Source organism: Notothenia rossii (assembly GCF_949606895.1).
Source record: "Notothenia rossii genome assembly, chromosome: 8".
NCBI lineage: Eukaryota > Metazoa > Chordata > Actinopteri > Perciformes > Nototheniidae > Notothenia > Notothenia rossii.
The window spans coordinates 3,463,923-3,484,788 of NC_136906.1; the positions used below are offsets into that span (position 1 = coordinate 3,463,923).

At 42.4% G+C, this 20,866-nt stretch overlaps 2 protein-coding genes across 2 annotated transcripts in view; one reads left to right on the forward strand and one right to left on the reverse strand.

The window, feature by feature from the left end:
• The window catches only part of LOC307016330 (phosphoinositide 3-kinase regulatory subunit 6-like), a 492,324-nt gene that overhangs the window by 168,138 nt on the left and 303,320 nt on the right, over positions 1 to 20,866 (forward strand). The window lies entirely within an intron of this gene.
• On the reverse strand, positions 60 to 12,369 carry grb2b (growth factor receptor-bound protein 2b; the record flags this gene model as incomplete). Its single annotated transcript, XM_079642213.1, has 3 exons — positions 60 to 1,642; positions 7,083 to 7,251; positions 12,188 to 12,369. The coding sequence occupies 3 exons, from the start codon at positions 12,367 to 12,369 to the stop codon at positions 1,457 to 1,459; spliced, it is 537 nt and encodes a 178-aa protein (XP_079498339.1). The 3' UTR covers positions 60 to 1,456.

The window sequence follows — 20,866 nt, forward strand, 5'->3', positions numbered from 1 at the left end:
GTTCAAACAAAGTCTCAGAGTTCAGGGAATTCGAAGCAGAGACGACACAAAACAAAATCTCATTTTTTAATAATTGCATTTTATTAATTGAAAAAACAAAAAAACAAATGCAAAATAAAAAAAAGAGCCAAAAACAAAAAAACAGGTTCATTAGGTAAGACAAGGCGAGAGACACTTAAATAAGAAGAGTTCCATGTTGGTGGAGGAGGCGGGCTGATGGAGAAGGTGTGTGTAAATGTTGATTTATTATATACACTGTTTATCTGGGGGGTGGGGGGGGCGGGGGGGCTCAAAGTAGCAGGTCGGAGACACTGAGACACCAGAGAGAAAGGCACTATCCAGAGAGAAAACACGGTAAACACACACACACACACACTGGACCAGAAATCAACAAAGTGCTAGACGAAACAAAACAAGAAGCTGATTCCTCAACTTTTAGCATCAAAGACAATCTCTCAGTTTCCTGTCTGATTGGTGATTATCCGAAGGAGCTCCGCCTCTTTGCTACGTGCAGGTATAACAAGGAGGAGACGCATGCATGTCGTTAAAGTGTGTTCAATGTACACACACTCTTTTTTCTTTATTTTGAATCCCTTGCATGATGTATAGTTTGGTTCAGTTCTCCGACCGCTGCCCTCGTGTCTGCGGAGCTACATTCACTGACCCCCGGAAATCAAAATGGCTGCAATAAATACTTCTGAAAAGGCGGCTGACCCCTTTTTTATTTTTTTTTACACTTTGTATAATACGACAGCTCTTCTTCTTCTTCGCAGCATTCATGGCTCCTCTGCTGGTCGGACAGTCTCTCCTCCGGTATGCATTATAGACAAGTTCATTCAAAATGGAATTGATGACCCCCTTTTACACATCATGCTGTTTCTATCCGAGAGCCCCCAGACATGTTCAGAAAAACAAAAAGACGATTCAGCACTCCCCTAGAGCTACTAGGGCGTATCCAGACGGAACATAATTTACAAAAATGGAAAAAAATACAATTTGTGATGAGAGGTAAAACAGACAAACACATACAAATATATAATATATATTCTTAAAAAATGGATTCTCTCTATAGTTGATTTATTTATACAGCCGAGAGGCCGATGTACAATGCTCACGTGCCAACGATCAACCCGTCGCCCGCCGTCGATTGCATTTTTCTTTGTACATTTTTTTTAAAACCATTTCTTTATTTTATTTATTTTTTACATTTTTAAGCTTTTTTTTCTTTTCTTTTAAAACAAGTTTTTTTCCTTTAAGGGGTGATTAAAAACAACATGCGGCAAAGAAGAGAGGAACACAAAAGACAAAAGGCAGAATGTTAAGAAGTTAAGGACAGAGGACGTTTCCCCTCCGATCCATCCTCCATGTTGTCTCCTCAGGAGGAGGAGGGTTTGATGGGATGAGATCAAAATGATGCTGTTGTTGTTGTTGTTGTTGTTGACATGGTCTGACTGTTCTACATGTTCCTGTTGACGGGCGTGACGTAGTTGCGGGGGAACATGCCCGTCTGGCCGTGGCAGCCCCCCTTCCACCAGTTGGGGTCTGAGTTGTCGAGCACCTGGATGAAGTCTCCGCGTCTGAAGCCCAGCTCTCCTTCCTCCTGAGGGTCGAAGTCAAAGAGAGCCTGCACGTACGTGGGGTGCTGGGGGGGGGGAGAGAGGAGGGTTAGCTATGATATAAGGACCATTCAGACTACGGGTGCAAAAACTAATCGACTTAATCGATCACCAAATTAGTTGCCAACTAATTCAGTCGTCGATTCGTTGGTGACGTCATCACGTGTCTTTTACGCGCCGGTCTTTTTATCGGTACTGGAGACATTTAATAAATATATGCCATATGTATTATTGCTACATAAACATTATATCGCAGTCTTGCTCCCGATGCTTGCGAAGCTGGCATCAGCCAATCAAATCCGTTTATGCAAATCCCGCCAGTACAAGCGCTAGCCAATCAAACCGCGTGCAAGCTGGGAGAGCCAGACCGCAGTTCATTTCCTCATATTCCAAACGAGATATTACGGTAGCAAATCACCCGGTTCTTTACGACCGGAACTATTTACCGGGATACAAACCGGAGGAACCAGGCATGGAGGGAGGTGGCAGAGACAGTGGGTGAAACTGGTAGGTTTTCTCCTGTTTGGAGAGTTTATATCCAGTTTACTTCGTTTTAACATTGCTATTGCTTTGTATGTCGGGGGCGGGAGATTCATGTGATTGGTTGTTGGTCGCAAAAAATCGCCAAGCTTCAGACACGCCCAGGATCAAGATTTTTCAAGATTTTTTTCATGCCTGTGTGTGGACGGGCCGTTAGTGTCGCCAACTCGTTGCTAATATGCAAAAAGACAAAAAAATGCGTCTGATGTATTTTCGATCTCTCCCCCGTCTGTGTGCGAGGGGGCGGGGCAGTTTGTTCACACACGTGCGCATGAGTATTTGTATTCATGTTCAAATATTTAAACACACAAAAAATAATAAATAAAAGTATTTATATAAATGTTAGAAGACGGCACAAAAAAGAGAAAAAATACAAAATAAAGAGAACATGAGTTAAAAATAAAATTTCCAATAAAAGATAATAAATATATGAAGTTTAACTAAAAATGAGCAATAAAATTAAGATAAATCTAAATGATAGAAACTCTGCGATATTCTTAAAAGGTCTCCTATTATACGGTTTTTCATCAATATATCACAGGTCTCAGATATATCCAGAGCCTGTCTCTGATTGGCTGAAACACCGAACAGATCATTGCAGCATTACCCATAATCCCCTCTGTTTCAGCCCTGTTTCCAAAGTGCTGATTCTCTGTCTGTTACTTTAGATGAAAATAAGGAGCCCCTCCCCACGCCCCTCTGAGAGACATTTGGTTACAAAGAACTCAATGGTGCTCTAGGAGGAGATTCAGGTGATAAGGGGGAAGGGGGGGTTACCTTGGTTGCTGATTGGCTAATGGTTACACAAGACAAAACATCGTTATGACATCATAAAGTGGCCAAAATCTGATCAGCTCATTTTCAGAAAGGTTTTTATAGAAATGGATCAAAAAGAGAGAGAATCTTTGTTCCTGAAACTTTCAGAGTCTCTTTCCACAGAGGGGACACATGTTGATGTAGAAGAGACATGAAGAAGAGGGGACACATGTTGATGTAGAAGAGACATGAAGAAGAGGGGACACATGTTGATGTAGAAGAGACATGAAGAAGAGGGGACACATGTTGATGTAGAAGAGACACGAAGAAGAGGGGACACATGTTGATGTAGAAGAGACATGAAGAAGAGGGGACACATGTTGATGTAGAAGAGACATGGAGAAGAGGGGACACATGTTTATGTAGAAGAGACATGAAGAAGAGGGGACACATGTTGATGTAGAAGAGACAAGAAGAAGAGGGGACACATGTTGATGTAGAGGAGACATGGAGAAGAGGGGACACATGTTGATGTAGAAGAGACATGGAGAAGAGGGGACACATGTTGATGTAGAAGAGACATGAGGAAGAGGGGACACATGTTGATGTAGAAGAGACATGAAGAAGAGGGGACACATGTTGATGTAGAAGAGACATGGAGAAGAGGGGACACATGTTTATGTAGAAGAGACATGGAGAAGAGGGGACACATGTTGATGTAGAAGAGACACGAAGAAGAGGGGACACATGTTGATGTAGAAGAGACATGAAGAAGAGGGGACACATGTTGATGTAGAAGAGACACGAAGAAGAGGGGACACATGTTGATGTAGAAGAGACATGAAGAAGAGGGGACACATGTTGATGTAGAAGAGACAAGAAGAAGAGGGGACACATGTTGATGTAGAAGAGACATGGAGAAGAGGGGACACATGTTGATGTAGAAGAGACATGAAGAAGAGGGGACACATGTTGATGTAGAAGAGACACGAAGAAGAGGGGACACATGTTGATGTAGAAGAGACATGAAGAAGAGGGGACACATGTTGATGTAGAAGAGACATGGAGAAGAGGGGACACATGTTTATGTAGAAGAGACATGAAGAAGAGGGGACACATGTTGATGTAGAAGAGACAAGAAGAAGAGGGGACACATGTTGATGTAGAAGAGAGATGGAGAAGAGGGGACACATGTTTATGTAGAAGAGACATGAAGAAGAGGGGACACATGTTGATGTAGAAGAGACAAGAAGAAGAGGGGACACATGTTGATGTAGAGGAGACATGGAGAAGAGGGGACACATGTTGATGTAGAAGAGACATGGAGAAGAGGGGACACATGTTGATGTAGAAGAGACATGAGGAAGAGGGGACACATGTTGATGTAGAAGAGACATGAAGAAGAGGGGACACATGTTGATGTAGAAGAGACATGGAGAAGAGGGGACACATGTTTATGTAGAAGAGACATGGAGAAGAGGGGACACATGTTGATGTAGAAGAGACACGAAGAAGAGGGGACACATGTTGATGTAGAAGAGACATGAAGAAGAGGGGACACATGTTGATGTAGAAGAGACACGAAGAAGAGGGGACACATGTTGATGTAGAAGAGACATGAAGAAGAGGGGACACATGTTGATGTAGAAGAGACAAGAAGAAGAGGGGACACATGTTGATGTAGAAGAGACATGGAGAAGAGGGGACACATGTTGATGTAGAAGAGACATGGAGAAGAGGGGACACATGTTGATGTAGAGGAGACATGGAGAAGAGGGGACACATGTTGATGTAGAAGAGACATGAAGAAGAGGGGACACATGTTGATGTAGAAGAGACATGGAGAAGAGGGGACACATGGTGATGTAGAAGAGACATGAAGAAGAGGGGACACATGTTGATGTAGAAGAGACATGAAGAAGAGGGGACACATGTTGATGTAGAAGAGACATGAAGAAGAGGGGACACATGTTGATGTAGAAGAGACATGAAGAAGAGGGGACACATGTTGATGTAGAAGAGACATGGAGAAGAGGGGACACATGTTGATGTAGAAGAGACATGAAGAAGAGGGGACACATGTTGATGTAGAAGAGACATGAAGAAGAGGGGACACATGTTGATGTAGAAGAGACATGAAGAAGAGGGGACACATGTTGATGTAGAAGAGACATGAAGAAGAGGGGACACATGTTGATGTAGAAGAGACATGGAGAAGTGGATTTTGCATATAGGTCATTCAAACCCACACCCAGAACTTCTCTCTGTCTCTCCGTCCCTCTAACCTCTGTGGTTTCTCACTTCCTCTCCTCTTCCTCTCACAGAAAACCAGCTTCACAGCCGCTGACTTCCTGCGTCCACATTTCAAGAGAGATCTGCACCACTGTTCCTCTTGATGTGTGTTTTTTAAAAGGTGACACAAAGTGTACTCGCTGTGAGCTCTTCAGCGCAGCCTCACTGCTGCCGCTTACTCCTCAAACTCAGAGATGAATTCTGATTTGAGACTCGATTTGTTTTTATAATAGAAAAGAGAGACATCCTCAGCTTTCTCCCGAACTACTGAACTAAGAAAACAGTTGCTGGAGACCTTCTTATTATTGACAGAATGCTCGAGTGAAACATTCATAATATCACGGTTTGAACGGTAAATAAATGCGAGCAACGCTAACGTCACCTTCGGGGGAAAACAAAGCTTCGGTGCAAAGCGGAGAACTATAGTTTAATGACGGTAAAAAGCTGCTGTGTCGTGTGTTTGAACCTCAAACATTAAATATATCCACAGTTACGTCTCTCTGTACTTCCTCTAAGAAGAAAGGACAGTAAAACTAGAGCTCTGTGGCTTCAGAATATTCACAAGGACCCTAGGTGCTATCATTAGTTAGCTCGTTAAACCCCCTGTTTAACATGTTGACGTGAGCTAAATAATTTGGCTTGATGACAGTGACAGATGTCCTTTAAAAACTACCTGGAGATTCAAGGAGGTAGATATGGATGTGAGGGTATCACACCTCGTCCACCGGCAGAATGAACGGACATCGATCGCCTATTAATTCAGATTTAACCAGATGTCCAGCCAGATTCACAACGATTTAATTTAATTGTTTGCCTGACTGGCCATTGTAATCGGGCTTCTTAGGAGCTTTCACACCGGAGTACTTTTCCCGTTTAGTTCCGATAGTTCCTGGGATTTTGCGTTCACACCAAAAAGAGAACTTAGTTCATGAGAACTTTTACCCCCCTTTCAGTCCCTGCTAGAGAGGTGGTACTTTCCTGGGGAGAAAAAAGTTCAAATTTCTAATTGGCTGGGCGAATTGTAACCACGCCCCGTAAAACTCGGAAAAGTTTTGTGAAGCCGCCATTGCATTTGCTGGCATTAGCATTATTAGCATTAGCCCCGCGCACCAACGCAGAGAGACTAACTTATGGCAACACAAAATAAAACATGGGAGCGGTGGAGATGAGGAGGTGACGGCGTTCTGGCGATTTACTCTGAAGGCTTCAGTAGAAGCTGCTGGGAGTCCCAGCAGCTTCTACTGAAGCCAGTCCCGAACTCCGGGGACTTCGGGTGGCAGTATACGCCGTGAAGTTGTTTGCGGCCTGCCAGTAAACCCAGAGCAGAAGAAGAAGAAGTGACGTCAGCGGCTTCATTTGACTAATCCTCCCTCAGGAGCTTATTCCGGTGTGAACGCGATCTGCTCTTAGTTCCATGGGGGAACTAAGTGCTGCAAACTAAGTACTTGGTTTGAAAGCGGCTTTTGTAGATGGAAAAATCAGAAGATGTATTTACCGCCGTTCAAATGACAGCGAGTGTTTTCCCCCAAAAAGGAGCGTGGCCCAAGCATAGAGGGACAGCACCGGTATGCGTTGCTCTCATGTATAAATAATAATAATAATAATGACTTAAATTTATATAGCGCCCAGGGGACCCAAAAAAAAAATGGGATAATTGAAAAAGACATTTGAACAATTGGTTGTGAGCAGTGTGAGTTTGAACTAATAGAGAATAACACTGTGGGTTCGAGTAGCAGTTATTGTTTCCTTTCTGATGTTAGTTTTATCTGAGGTGATTCTCGCTGTGCCAAAGAAAGGGTTTGGCTGCTGATAGGGAAGTAAGTCAATAATCCGACTGGTTACTTAGTTTGTGATTTGAGTTTTAGGAGTCGTTCTCACCTGGGGAGCCTGCTCGATGTCTCGCAGGAAGATTTGTTGGTTGCGAGAGACCGAGGTGGAGCGATGATAATCCACCAGCTCGTTGAGAGAGTTAAACTTCACCACCCACAGGAAGTACTTCCCCGCTCCGTCACGGAGGACCTTGAAGTGCTGGACGTCGTTTCCAAACCTGCAGGAGGGACAGAGAGGAAACGCATCATCAGCTAAAGTTCAATTTCTGACAGGAATGAGTCCTAAACTCCAGAAGTAAGGCAGCTTTTAAGCACGTCTTGTTCCCTCGTCTGGAAGTTTTTTCTGAATGTGCTTTTGTATTTCCTGAAATAAAGTCTGTGGTTAACACAAGCTGAAGAGATTTCAACATTTTGTTCCCGTCATAAAATACCCCACTGGTGAATTTAAAAACAAGTGTAAATGAGACTACTAAACGTCATCACCCCCAACATTAGCCACCTTTAGCTTAGCGATGGTGACGTGAAGTCATGTGACCGTGCTGTAGTTCCTTTATAGCCCAACTTTAGCCACCTTTAGCTTAGCGGTGGTGACGTGAAGTCATGTGACCGTGCTGTAGTTCCTTTATAGCCCAACATTAGCCACCTTTAGCTTAGCGGTGGTGACGTGAAGTCATGTGACCGTGCTGTAGTTCCTTTATAGCCCAACATTAGCCTCCTTTAGCTTAGCGGTGGTGACGTGAAGTCATGTGACCGTGCTGTAGTTCCTTTATAGCCAAACATTAGCCTCCTTTAGCTTAGCGGTGGTGATGTGAAGTCATGTGACCGTGCTGTAGTTCCTTTATAGGCCAACATTAGCCACCTTTAGCTTAGCGGTGGTGACGTGAAGTCATGTGACCGTGCTGTAGTTCCTTATAGCCCAACATTAGCCACCTTTAGCTTAGCGGTGGTGACGTGAAGTCATGTGACCGTGCTGTAGTTCCCTTATAGCCCAACATTAGCCTCCTTTAGCTTAGCGGTGGTGACGTGAAGTCATGTGACCGTGCCTTCCTTTAAAGCCTAACATCCAAAACCACATGGAAAAATCCCATTTTTGTTTTAAGGAGGGAAACATGGAGATGCTGCCTTCAGGTTCAGACAACAAAAACAAGTCATCACTGCACCTTTCTTTAGTCATCAAAGATTTGAATAACAGGAAGTGGATCACTCAGACGTTAATCTTGCTTAACAAATGGATGACATGTCTGATACGTGAGATCTCCAGACTTACTTCTCCAACTTCAACACGAACAGTTTGTTCACCCTCTCTTTTCTTGGTACAGCATGTTCTATTAGTAGTAAGTGTCTTAACATTTGAAAGAGGAAGCGTTCTTTTTTTATCCTCACTGTCTCTCACTTCCTGCACCTCTATCATCCGATAATCTCTTTTAATAATCCCCTACACACAGCTTCAGTTTGAAGCTAAAGGTAGTTTCAATGATGATTAGAGCTGCAAAAATAACCAAAATGTTATTCAAATTGCAACATAGACTAGTGCATTATCTATATTTCAAAAATGATCATCCCTCCAATATGCAATTGAAACAGTCAAAAATAATCCCACTCTGTTCTTTTTTTGCAGATCGTGCAGCCCTCACACACACACACCAGGTGTAGCCGAGTTCACAGATGATAATGATCCTCACACACACACTCCCTTTTTTGTTCGCAGTATGGAAAGACTGCAGTTATTAGTCAAATGAATCGATGAGATGATATTGAACTCAGACGCTGTGACTAACAGGAATCCAGACAGTAATTATTATCCATATCTCCCACTTGACATGTGACCTGCAGAGGAAGTGAGCTGTGTGTGTCAGCTAAATCACTAAGTACTCATCAAAGGGCCGAGGTCCAAAACTCAGCAGAAATCATAACAGGCAGTGATGAAAGAAACCAAGTCCTGCACCTCAGTATAATTATGTCTAAGGCGGAACCCGAAGCTAATCTAAATTGCAAAAAGCACAATATTAGGTAAAGGCTAATTATGTGAACATATCCGAATGGAGTTATTGTGGTGTTGCATATACATATGGTTTGGATAGGCTAAATCGTATGCACGTAATACACTTAGAAGTACACAAATAATCAAAAATTGCAACATCAACAAACTATTCTATGTATTAGTTCAGTAATAGTGATTATTATTCTATGTTTATTCGACTGTTTTATTATTGCTTTTTATTGACTACTGTTAATATTAAGTGTTTTTATTCATCAAAAAGCTACGTGTCACTCAGTTTATTACCTGAGAAAGGAAGGGGGTGGTTAGTATTGTTTGTTTATTGTTTATGCTTATGGTTTGTTAGCTGTTGTGTTAGCTCTGGTGTTAGCTAATGTGTTAGCTGTTGTGTTAGCTCTTGTGTTAGCTAATGTGTTAGCTGTTGTGTTAGCTCTTGTGTTAGCTCATGTGGTAGCTCTGGTGTTAGTTCATGTGTTAGTTCATGTGTTAGCTCATGTGGTAGTTCTGGTGTTAGCTCATGTGTTAGCTCATGTGTTAGCTCATGTGGTAGCTCTGGTGTTAGCTCATGTGTTAGCTCATGTGTTAGCTCATGTGGTAGCTCTGGTGTTAGCTCATGTGTTAGCTCATGTGTTAGCTCATGTGGTAGTTCATGTGTTAGCTCATGTGGTAGCTCTGGTGTTAGTTCATGTGTTAGTTCATGTGTTAGCTCATGTGGTAGCTCATGTGGTAGCTCATGTGGTAGCTCATGTGGTAGCTCATGTGGTAGCTCATGTGGTAGCTCATGTGTTAGCTTATGTGTTAGCTCATGTGGTAGCTCTGGTGTTAGTTCATGTGTTAGTTCATGTGTTAGCTCATGTGTTAGCTCTGGTGTTAGTTCATGTGTTAGTTCATGTGTTAGCTCATGTGGTAGCTCTGGTGTTAGTTCATGTGTTAGTTCATGTGTTAGCTCATGTGGTAGCTCTGGTGTTAGCTCATGTGGTAGCTCATGTGGTAGCTCATGTGGTAGCTCATGTGGTAGCTCATGTGGTAGCTCATGTGGTAGCTCTGGTGATAGCTAGCTCTGGTGATAGCTAGGTAGCTCTGGTGATAGGTAGCTCTGGTGTTAGGTAGCTCTGGTGTTAAGTAGCTCTGGTGTTAGGTAGCTCTGGTGTTAGGTAGCTCTGGTGTTAGGTAGCTCTGGTGTTAGGTAGCTCTGGTGTTAGGTAGCTCTGGTGTTAGGTAGCTCTGGTGTTAGGTAGCTCTGGTGTTAGGTAGCTCTGGTGTTAGGTAGCTCTGGTGTTAGGTAGCTCTGGTGTTAGGTAGCTCTGGTGTTAGGTAGCTCAGGTGTTAGGTAGCTCTGGTGTTAGGTAGCTCTGGTGTTAGGTAGCTCTGGTGTTAGGTAGCTCAGGTGTTAGGTAGCTCAGGTGTTAGGTAGCTCTGGTGTTAGGTAGCTCTGGTGTTAGGTAGCTCAGGTGTTAGGTAGCTCAGGTGTTAGGTAGCTCAGGTGTTAGGTAGCTCAGGTGTTAGGTAGCTCTGGTGTTAGGTAGCTCAGGTGTTAGGTAGCTCAGGTGTTAGGTAGCTCAGGTGTTAGGTAGCTCAGGTGTTTGTTAGCTCTGGTGTTAGATCTGGTGTTAGCTCTGGTGTTAGCTCAGGTGTTAGGTAGCTCTGGTGTTAGGTAGCTCAGGTGTTAGGTAGCTCAGGTGTTAGGTAGCTCAGGTGTTAGGTAGCTCAGGTGTTAGGTAGCTCTGGTGTTAGGTAGCTCTGGTGTTAGGTAGCTCTGGTGTTAGGTAGCTCTGGTGTTAGGTAGCTCTGGTGTTAGGTAGCTCTGGTGTTAGGTAGCTCTGGTGTTAGCTCTGGTGTTAGGTAGCTCAGGTGTTAGGTAGCTCAGGTGTTAGCTCTTTTGTTAGCTCTGGTGGTAGCTCTGGTGGTAGCTCAGGTGTTAGGTAGCTCAGGTGTTAGGTAGCTCTGGTGTTAGGTAGCTCTGGTGTTAGGTAGCTCTGGTGTTAGGTAGCTCTGGTGTTAGGTAGCTCTGGTGTTAGGTAGCTCTGGTGTTAGGTAGCTCTGGTGTTAGGTAGCTCTGGTGTTAGGTAGCTCTGGTGTTAGCTCTGGTGTTAGGTAGCTCTGGTGTTAGGTAGCTCTGGTGTTAGGTAGCTCTGGTGTTAGCTCTGGTGTTAGGTAGCTCTGGTGTTAGGTAGCTCTGGTGTTAGGTAGCTCTGGTGTTAGGTAGCTCAGGTGTTAGGTAGCTCAGGTGTTAGGTAGCTCTGGTGTTAGCTCTTTTGTTAGCTCTGGTGGTAGCTCTGGTGGTAGCTCTGGTGGTAGCTCTGGTGTTAGCTCTGGTGTTAGCTCTTTTGTTAGCTCTGGTGTTAGCTCTGGTGTTAGCTCTGGTGTTAGCTCTGGTGTTAGGTAGCTCTGGTGTTAGGTAGCTCTGGTGTTAGCTCTGGTGATAGCTCTGGTGTTAGCTCTGGTGTTAGGTAGCTCTGGTGTTAGCTCTTTTGTTAGCTCTGGTGTTAGCTCTGGTGTTAGCTCTGGTGTTAGGTAGCTCTGGTGTTAGGTAGCTCTGGTGTTAGGTAGCTCTGGTGTTAGGTAGCTCTGGTGGTAGCAGCTCTGGTGTTAGGTAGCTCTGGTGTTAGGTAGCTCTGGTGTTAGGTAGCTCTGGTGTTAGGTAGCTCTGGTGTTAGCTCTGGTGGTAGCTCTGGTGGTAGCTCTGGTGGTAGCTCTGGTGGTAGCTCTGGTGGTAGCTCTGGTGGTAGCTCTGGTGGTAGCTCTGGTGTTAGCTCTTTTGTTAGCTCTGGTGGTAGCTCATGTGTATGTAAAGTGCTCTTGCTCTATAAATGAAGTTTAATTTGATAAAAAATAAATAATGCATGTTTCTGATAGAGCTTTTACTCGTTATGGAGTAATTTAAAGTAGTGGTTTTAGTGAACGTAAAGGGTGTGAGCTGCTCTTCCCTCCCTGACAGCAGAGGGCAGCACAGAGTCTCTCAGGAAAAAGGAAGCTCTGTGGCGATGAGTCAGAAACACCAAGTATGGAAACACATGAACCATCTCTGGAGAGGAGACTGCACACTGAGGTAAGCATAGAGGAACATCGTACTTATAGAAAACAGCATGTGTGTGTGTGTGTGTGTGTGTGTGTGTGTGTGTGTGTGTGTGTGTGTGTGTGTGTTTGTTCCTCACTTCACAGAGAGAGAAAAGTCTCCCGGTGCGCTCTCGCTCTCTCTGATGAGGAAGGCCCCGTCGTGCCTCTGTTTGTTCAGCATCTCTTCTGCTTTGGCTCGAGGGATCTTCCCGAAAAACCACCTGGAGGATGTGGGGGGTGGTGGGAGAAAAGAGGGACAGGTGAGCGTCTGATAAAGCATCTGATAGGCCGACAAAAAGCAGACCCCTTTCATCTCCCTCAGACTGGATATATGCTATTAAAACACAACAGAATAGTGTCGTTCTAAAAATTATATTAATTTTTTCTAAAACTTGTGAATTTTAATATTATTTACGTGGAGGCTTCAAACGAGCTCTCTTCATCATCTGTTAGTGCATTTTTAACAACTAAAATGTATTTATTTCATGTCTACTAAATGCCTTTACAGTCTCTAGGATGTCAATGATTAGCAACGACATTGATTTTATTACAGCTTAAGTTATCGATATATTAAAAATAAAATAAACAGAAATGTCCCGAATGAGGCACAAGAGTTAACTGTGTGTCTGGACAGTTGTAGTTAATGATTTAGCAGATATCTATTTACATGTATAAAGACTTCTTGCACTACTTTGTATTTTATTATATGTTGCATTGTTGGAGGAGCTCAGGTCAGAAGACTTTCATTGCCCTTTCTACACTGAAGCTTTGAGCTTATGACGATAACACCTTTGAATTTGAATATAATTATTAGCATGATCCTATATTTAGAATCAGATTCCACTTGAGGGGGTGTGGAAGTGAAAGCAGCGCGGCCAGTAGGTTATTAATGACTATGAAAACCACACACACACACACACATTACATGCAACCACACATCACTCACACATTACCTTGGAACCACATTATACACACACACACAAGTTTTGAATATTTTTATATAAATGACCTTCAGTTCGCCCACAGTTCACACCAGGAAGTGATAATAAAGTTACACCAGTATCGGCCGGTTCCTACGGAGCTGGACTTTCATCCGTACTTCAGGAAATAGATTACTCATTATCGTGACGAAGTCAAAACAAATGAGCACAAGGGAGCATCTGTGTTTCAACATATACAAATGTAGAAGCCATACAAATGACATTTCATACGTTTTAAATTTTTTTTTTTTTAAAGGTCTCCTATTATACTGTTTTTCATCAATATATCACAGGTCTCAGATATATCCAGAGCCTGTCTGATTGGCTGAAACACCAAACAGATCATTGCAGCATTACCCATAATCCCCTCTGTTTCAGCCCTGTTTCCAAAGTGCTGATTCTCTGTCTGTTACTTTAGATGAAAATAAGGAGCCCCTCCCCACGCCCCTCTGAGAGAGATTTGGTTACAAAGACCTCAATGGAGCTCTAGGAGGAGATTCAGGTGATAAGGGGGGGGGGGGTACCTTGGTGGCTCTGATTGGCTAATGGTTGCACAAGACAAAACATCGGATCAGCTCAATTCCAGACAGGTTTTTATTAATGCTGTCAAAATTAAAAAAATTATCATATTAACAGCGGTAATTAATTTTTTGAATTAATTGCATTAAAATATTTAACGCATGTGCAGAATGGCCCGCCCCATACATCCCACCAGTGGCAACGCTGGGGTAGGATACACCCATACCAAGAAATGTCTTAGCCCCACCATGAAAAATGATGTTAAAGTAAGCAAAATAAAGTTCGCCAACTCACGGAGTAAATCACACAGACAGCAGTTAGTCAGATTGATTTCAGTAGCCACTTGTCTGGAAATACCGAAGACTAGAAACGGTTTTGAAAACTTTTGTCACGTAGTGATCGTCTTCTCAATAGAACATCTTTGATAATGTCTTCTGGCCAATCAGAATCAAGATAACGGCGTGGTGTTGTTGCAGGAAGTCCCGACGGAGAATACTTTTGCTGTAGTGCATCTCTATACACATCGATACAACATTACGTGTTGATAGAAATCAACACGTAATGAAATAAGACCGCACGGTTTGATGAGTGATAGGTGTGTGGGCTGTCTTTCATTCTGACACACAGAACAATGTTATAATAAACATACATACTGTATGTGAAATGGACATATCCGCCTTCTTTCACTTATCTTTCCATTCCCACAACAATATACATAAAGAAATGGCATATTTTGGACATAGTTCGAATGGTGATTAATCTGATTAATTAATTTTTAAGCTGTGATTAATCTGATTAAAAATTGTAATCGTTTGACCGCCCTAGTTTTTTTTTTATAGAAATGGATCAGGACAAAAAGAGAGAGAATCTTTGTTCCTGAAACTTTCAGAGTCTCTTTCCACAGAGGGGACACATGTTGATGTAGAAGAGACATGAAGAAGAGGGGACACATGTTGATGTAGAAGAGACATGAAGAAGAGGGGACACATGTTGATGTAGAAGAGACATGGAGAAGAGGGGACACATGTTGATGTAGAAGAGACATGAAGAAGAGGGGACACATGTTGATGTAGGAGAGACATGGAGAAGAGGGGACACATGTTGATGTAGAAGAGACATGAAGAAGAGGGGACACATGTTGATGTAGGAGAGACATGGAGAAGAGGGGACACATGTTGATGTTGAAGAGACATGGAGAAGAGGGGACACATGTTGATGTAGGAGAGACATGAAGAAGAGGATTTTGCCCAATAGGTGAGCTGTAAGTCAGACAGTGGTATATCACTTCTTTGTTGCATTCATGCTGCAAATATGGAAACGTTGAGAGAAATCCCTGACGGAGGGAGTAAGTGATGGAGATGGAGAGGAGGGGGGGAGAGGGGGAGGAGAGGGGGAGGAGATGGACTCAGTGAAAGCTCTTTACTGCTGTAAATTATTCAAAAGAACAGTCATCCAAAAAGATGAAATGTCGGTTCCTTTACACGCAGGTGGAAATCAATAATGAAGTGATTCGCTTTGCATGAACACTGTCTCTTTTCCTGGTTTGATAAAAGTGATATCGGAGCAATTAGTGACGCCAAGGAAGCAGCAGAGGACATTCACAAATCCTCCGTTATAACCCGAGGAAAAATGGTTTCAGAAATCAGCGTGGATTGTAATTTAAACGGCTGTCTAACCGTCCGAAGTTACACAATGCTTTGGAGACAGTGCGAATATCCTTGGCTTCCAAAAACAATCAATGACCGGAATCAGCATTAAATATGGGATTTAGGAATAGGAATATATTACAATACAATACAAATATCACCATGCATGCATTGGTAACACACCGTTATATAGTCAAAAACAGATGTCATTTTAAGTGTTTAAACAGTATAAAATGTTGTTTGAGTTAATGTGTGCAACCGAGTTATTAACCCCTAAAAAGTTATTTGGAGGGCAGCTATGATTGTACTTTTTAAAAACGCTTCTGCAGAGTCTAGATATTTCTTTATAAACTCTACTTGAAATTGACAAAACGATCCAGGATTTCCGATGCCACCCTAATCGTTAAGAGCCTCTCCCACAATTATTGAAAGCATCCACGCTTCAAGCTGCTCCACCACTCTAATCCTCAGACTATTAGCCACAAAAACACAATTACTGTGCAGCGGGGAAACAGATCTGTTTACAAACAGAAAAGACGCCATACTGTATTTTGTCTCGCAGTGTGAGGGGCTTTCAGCTGTCACCACACTGACCACTTCATCTCTGTGACCACAGCTTTTTTCTCTCAGTGAATCTATATATTCTACCCGGAAACAAGGTGATTAACTATTGCACAAAAAATCTAATCCGCACAGGATATTGCATCAGAGTAGCATTTATTATTCTATAGCAGAAAGACAGGTCTGGAATAGTGATCGGAACGATTCGTCGAAATTATTCAGGTGTTCGAATATGAGATATTAATCTTTTTATTGTTATTTTTTATTTCTTTTTTTTTTGGGAGGTATGCCTAAGTTGATTACATATGATTTTTTTTATAGGATATGTACATTTCCGTTAATCGGTTAACCTTCCTGACGTGGTGATGTGAAGTCATGTGACCGTGCTGTAGTTCCTTTATAGCCCAACATTAACCACCTTTAGCTTAGCGGTGGTGACGTGAAGTCATGTGACCGTGCTGTAGTTCCTTTATAGCCCAACATTAACCACCTTTAGCTTAGCGGTGGTGACGTGAAGTCATGTGACCGTGCTGTAGTTCCTTTATAGCCTAACATTAGCCTCCTTTAGCTTAGCGGTGGTGACGTGAAGTCATGTGACCGTGCTGTAGTTCCTTTATAGCGCAACATTAGCCACCTTTAGCTTAGCGGTGGTGACGTGAAGTCATGTGACCGTGCTGTAGTTCCTTTATAGCCCAACATTAACCACCTTTAGCTTAGCGGTGGTGACGTGAAGTCATGTGACCGTGCTGTAGTTCCTTTATAGCCCAACATTAGCCTCCTTTAGCTTAGCGGTGGTGACGTGAAGTCATGTGACCGTGCTGTAGTTCCTTTATAGCCCAACATTAACCACCTTTAGCTTAGCGGTGGTGACGTGAAGTCATGTGACCGTGCTGTAGTTCCTTTATAGCCCAACATTAACCACCTTTAGCTTAGCGGTGGTGACGTGAAGTCATGTGACCGTGCTGTAGTTCCTTTATAGCCCAACATTAGCCTCCTTTAGCTTAGCGGTGGTGACGTGAAGTCAAGTGACCGTGCTGTAGTTCCTTTAGAGCCCAACATTAGCCTCCTTTAGCTTAGCGGTGGTGACGTGAAGTCATGTGACCGTGCTGTAGTTCCTTTATAGCCCAACATTAGCCACCTTTAGCTTAGCGGTGGTGACGTGAAGTCATGTGACCGTGCTGTAGTTCCTTTATAGCCCAACATTAACCACCTTTAGCTTAGCGGTGGTGACGTGAAGTCATGTGACCGTGCTGTAGTTCCTTTATAGCCCAACATTAGCCTCCTTTAGCTTAGCGGTGGTGACGTGAAGTCAAGTGACCGTGCTGTAGTTCCTTTAGAGCCCAACATTAGCCACCTTTAGCTTAGCGGTGGTGACGTGAAGTCATGTGACCGTGCTGTAGTTCCTTCACAGCCTAATGTTAGCTTTTCACTTCATGAAAATTGAAACACATGGTCATAAACGTTTGTTTGCCACAGTGATAATGTTTTGCAATTTTCTAAAATCCAATTGTAAAATTCCATTTGCTTTTTGTGGAGGGAACCCTTGCGATGCGGGTCGGGGTACAAAAAAGCACCAAATATATTACAGTGATAGCCTGTTAATAGTTGCATGAAGCAGATGCATGCTCATCTTTTCTTCCCGTCCCAGGATGTGGTAACACTTTCACCCGGAGCCCATTAAGGCGAGCGCCATGAGACGATGGACGGCCTCTCGCTCACTGCAGTCTGTGATTCTTCTGGGATCCAGCGTTAGTGCTAACTTGGCCCGCTGGAAATTTTACAATAAGAGCCTCAAAGAAATATGTGCAGGTATTGAAAGGTTTGAGCTTCCATTAGCAGACCACAATAATGCTTCTGCTTATTCTGTGGAAAATCTGCTTCCACGTTAACATGCACAAAATAGAGTGGTGCAGAAATAAGTCCTAAAACCTGGAAATTAGTCAGCGTTTAGCACTTACAGGTTGTCTCGGAAATCAATGGTTTTCTGAAAGTTTAAAAAAAAATGTTAGCCCGAAATAAGGTCTGTGGTTAACAAGGGTCTAAATGAGACAACTAAACTTCATCACGCCCAACATTAGCTGCCTTTAGCTTAACGGTGGAGACGTGAAGTCATGTGACCGTGCTGTAGTTCCTTCATAGCCCAACATTAGCCGCCTTTAGCTTAGCGGTGGTGACGGGAAGTCATGTGACCGAACTGTAGTTCCTTTATAGCCTAACATTAGCCACCTTTAGCTTAGCGGTGGTGACGGGAAGTCATGTGACCGAGCTGTAGTTCCTTTATAGCCCAACATTAGCCACCTTTAGCTTAGCGGTGGTGACGTGAAGTCATGTGACCGTGTTGTAGTTCCTTTATAGCCCAACATTAGCCGCCTTTAGCTTAGCGGTGGTGACGGGAAGTCATGTGACCGTGTTGTAGTTCCTTTATAGCCCAACATTAGCCTCCTTTAGCTTAGCGGTGGTGACGTGAAGTCATGTGACCGTGCTGTAGTTCCTTTATAGCCCAACATTAGCTTTTAACTTAAAAAATCATAGAGTGCTGTTAACTTGTGGAGAATATCTTGCTGGAAAAAAAAAAATTCTTCCTACATCCAATTAGCTTCCCTTTCGAGTTTGCTTACAAAAATAAATCATCACTGCACCACTAAGGATGTTTTTGGGTTAAAGCAAAGGATTGTGGGACTTTCTACTAATACTACACAATGGAAAGAGACAAGCAGTTGTTGGTGGGGGAACACACACAGTCAATGACCTTAATATGAGTTGAAGAAATATATTCTACACATTCAAACTGACACCCTGCTGTGAAGCCCAGAAGATCTTCTGTTAGTTAGAAATGCCAGGTCGTTCTCATGCAGTCTGAGAAATGGCACAGCCTTTCCTGCTCTCTTTGATGTGGTTGTGATGATAGACAGGAAGTAAAAATATCCCTGACCCCCTGGTGAGAGGGAAATATTAATCATCATTAAATGGAAAAGGGCAGTGATATCTGCTGGCAAACATCTTCCATGATGTTTGATGACGGAAATGGTTGGGATAGGCTAACATTTAAATATTCCACTGTTGTCAAATCATATTAAATTACATTTGCTAGCTCTCACAGGCAGAGGGAAGTCAGTATGTTGTTTTTGTAACTTTGTTAAATGAAAATAAGTTTTCTTTTACAGACAGTCAAGACCCGAAAATAATCGGAATCGAAAAACAGAACCGGAATCGTTATAATTAAAACGAGACCAAACCGTATACGTCATGAAGTCTATTAATGTGGGTTGTATAAAAATTCATTTGTTAAAAAAATAGTCATTTTTATAACGATACAATCATTTTAACATTCTGTAACTATTAAATACTTTTTAGCTGAATGCTATTGACATTTTTCAGTACTTTACCGTAATTATTTATAATACTGCTACTTATTTATTACTGTATGTAACTTCTTTGATTTGATTTGATTAAACCACATGTGTCAAACTCAAGGCCCGGGGGCCAAATCAGGCCCTTGGCGGATTTAATTTCGGCCCGCAGGATAATTTCTAATTACTGTTAGATCTGGCCCGCCGGTATATTGCACGCACACCTTCACTCCATCCTGAGGGTCTCCTCATCTCAGAGCCTGAGCCCAAACATTGATGAACTTGCACCCACGATGAGATGCCAAGTATCTGAGCTAGCATCACAGAGCAGCACACTGAGTTTCATGGATGTTTCCTTCTGCACTTAAGTTTCTTGAGACAACAGGGCATGTTTGGTTTCTCTTTGAGGGAAATAGTTTTGTTGAAGCTGTTGTTGGCCTGTGGGAAAATGTAATCATAAGAAATGACTCTGGAGAAGCTGCAGATAGAGCCATAAGAAATTAATGCAACTGATTATTTAATATTTCATGTTGTTTTTATAGGCAATCATTTAAGCTTTGTTAGTTCCAGGTTTAATATGTGCAATAAGTTCATTTCAATAAGTTCTGCAATAAACATTGAACCAGTCCGGCCCTCCACTAGTACCCATCTTTTAATTTTGGCCCACTGTGTATTTGAGTTTGACCCCCCTGGATTAACCTGTGCTTGACGTTATATTTAATATGTTAAGTCTACTTATAATATTTAGCCTTTTATATAAACTGTAAGTCTTCCCGCTGTGCGACAAATAAAGGCTTTCTCATTCTGTGTATTATTTAGTAGAAAAACCTAGCATGCATCAATGAGTTGGAACATAACAACCTCTAGTGGTCATTAAAGACTAAGTGTTACAGATTAATATTGATTCCCCATAACCGCAATAAAGACCGTCAGCCTTTGAGTATTGTCGTTACACCGGCACAAAGGGAAGACAATAAAGCAAGTAGTAAAGAAATAGACCGACGTGATGACATCCCCCACTGCAAAAAAATAAAAGAGGTACATCTGATCGCACCGGAGCCATAATGCAATAAGGTCAATATTCAGTTAAGCGTAAGAGGCCTGCAGCGCAATAATGAAGAGAGAATCTGGCACTGAGCGGGTCCAGAGGTAATGTCTACTGAGAGAGAGAGAGAGAGAGAGAGAGAGAGAGAGAGAGAGAGAGAGAGAGAGACACACTTAAAGTGTCCGAATGCATCACAGAGGAGGTCAAGGTGAATGGGGCGATGGATTTATGACACGAGACAGAAGGAGAGCCTCACAATGAAACAGTAAATACAATTAAATGAATCATACAGCGGTGTTGTGTTTACTGGACTTATAACATCTCACTGTAAATAATATCACATTTTTATTTTGTGTAAGCTGTAATTTAGCCCGTTAATAGTGTTTTATTTCAACTTTTATTTTGTCACTCTTTTATTTGTTAATTTGGGATGTTTGGATTGTATAATTGTTCATTTTCTACTCTATTATTTATAACTATTGTTTTACATGCTGCTGCAATGCAAAAAGGGTTAGGTAGTAGTATATCTTATCTTATTTGATTTCTTTATTATAATAATTAGGACTGCATTAATGCCACATTTCTAAGCTTATACTGATGGTTAAAAATGTGGCCCTTTCTTGCTAGGGAAACAAATACTATTGAAATACAATTAAAGTGGACGGACCTATCATGG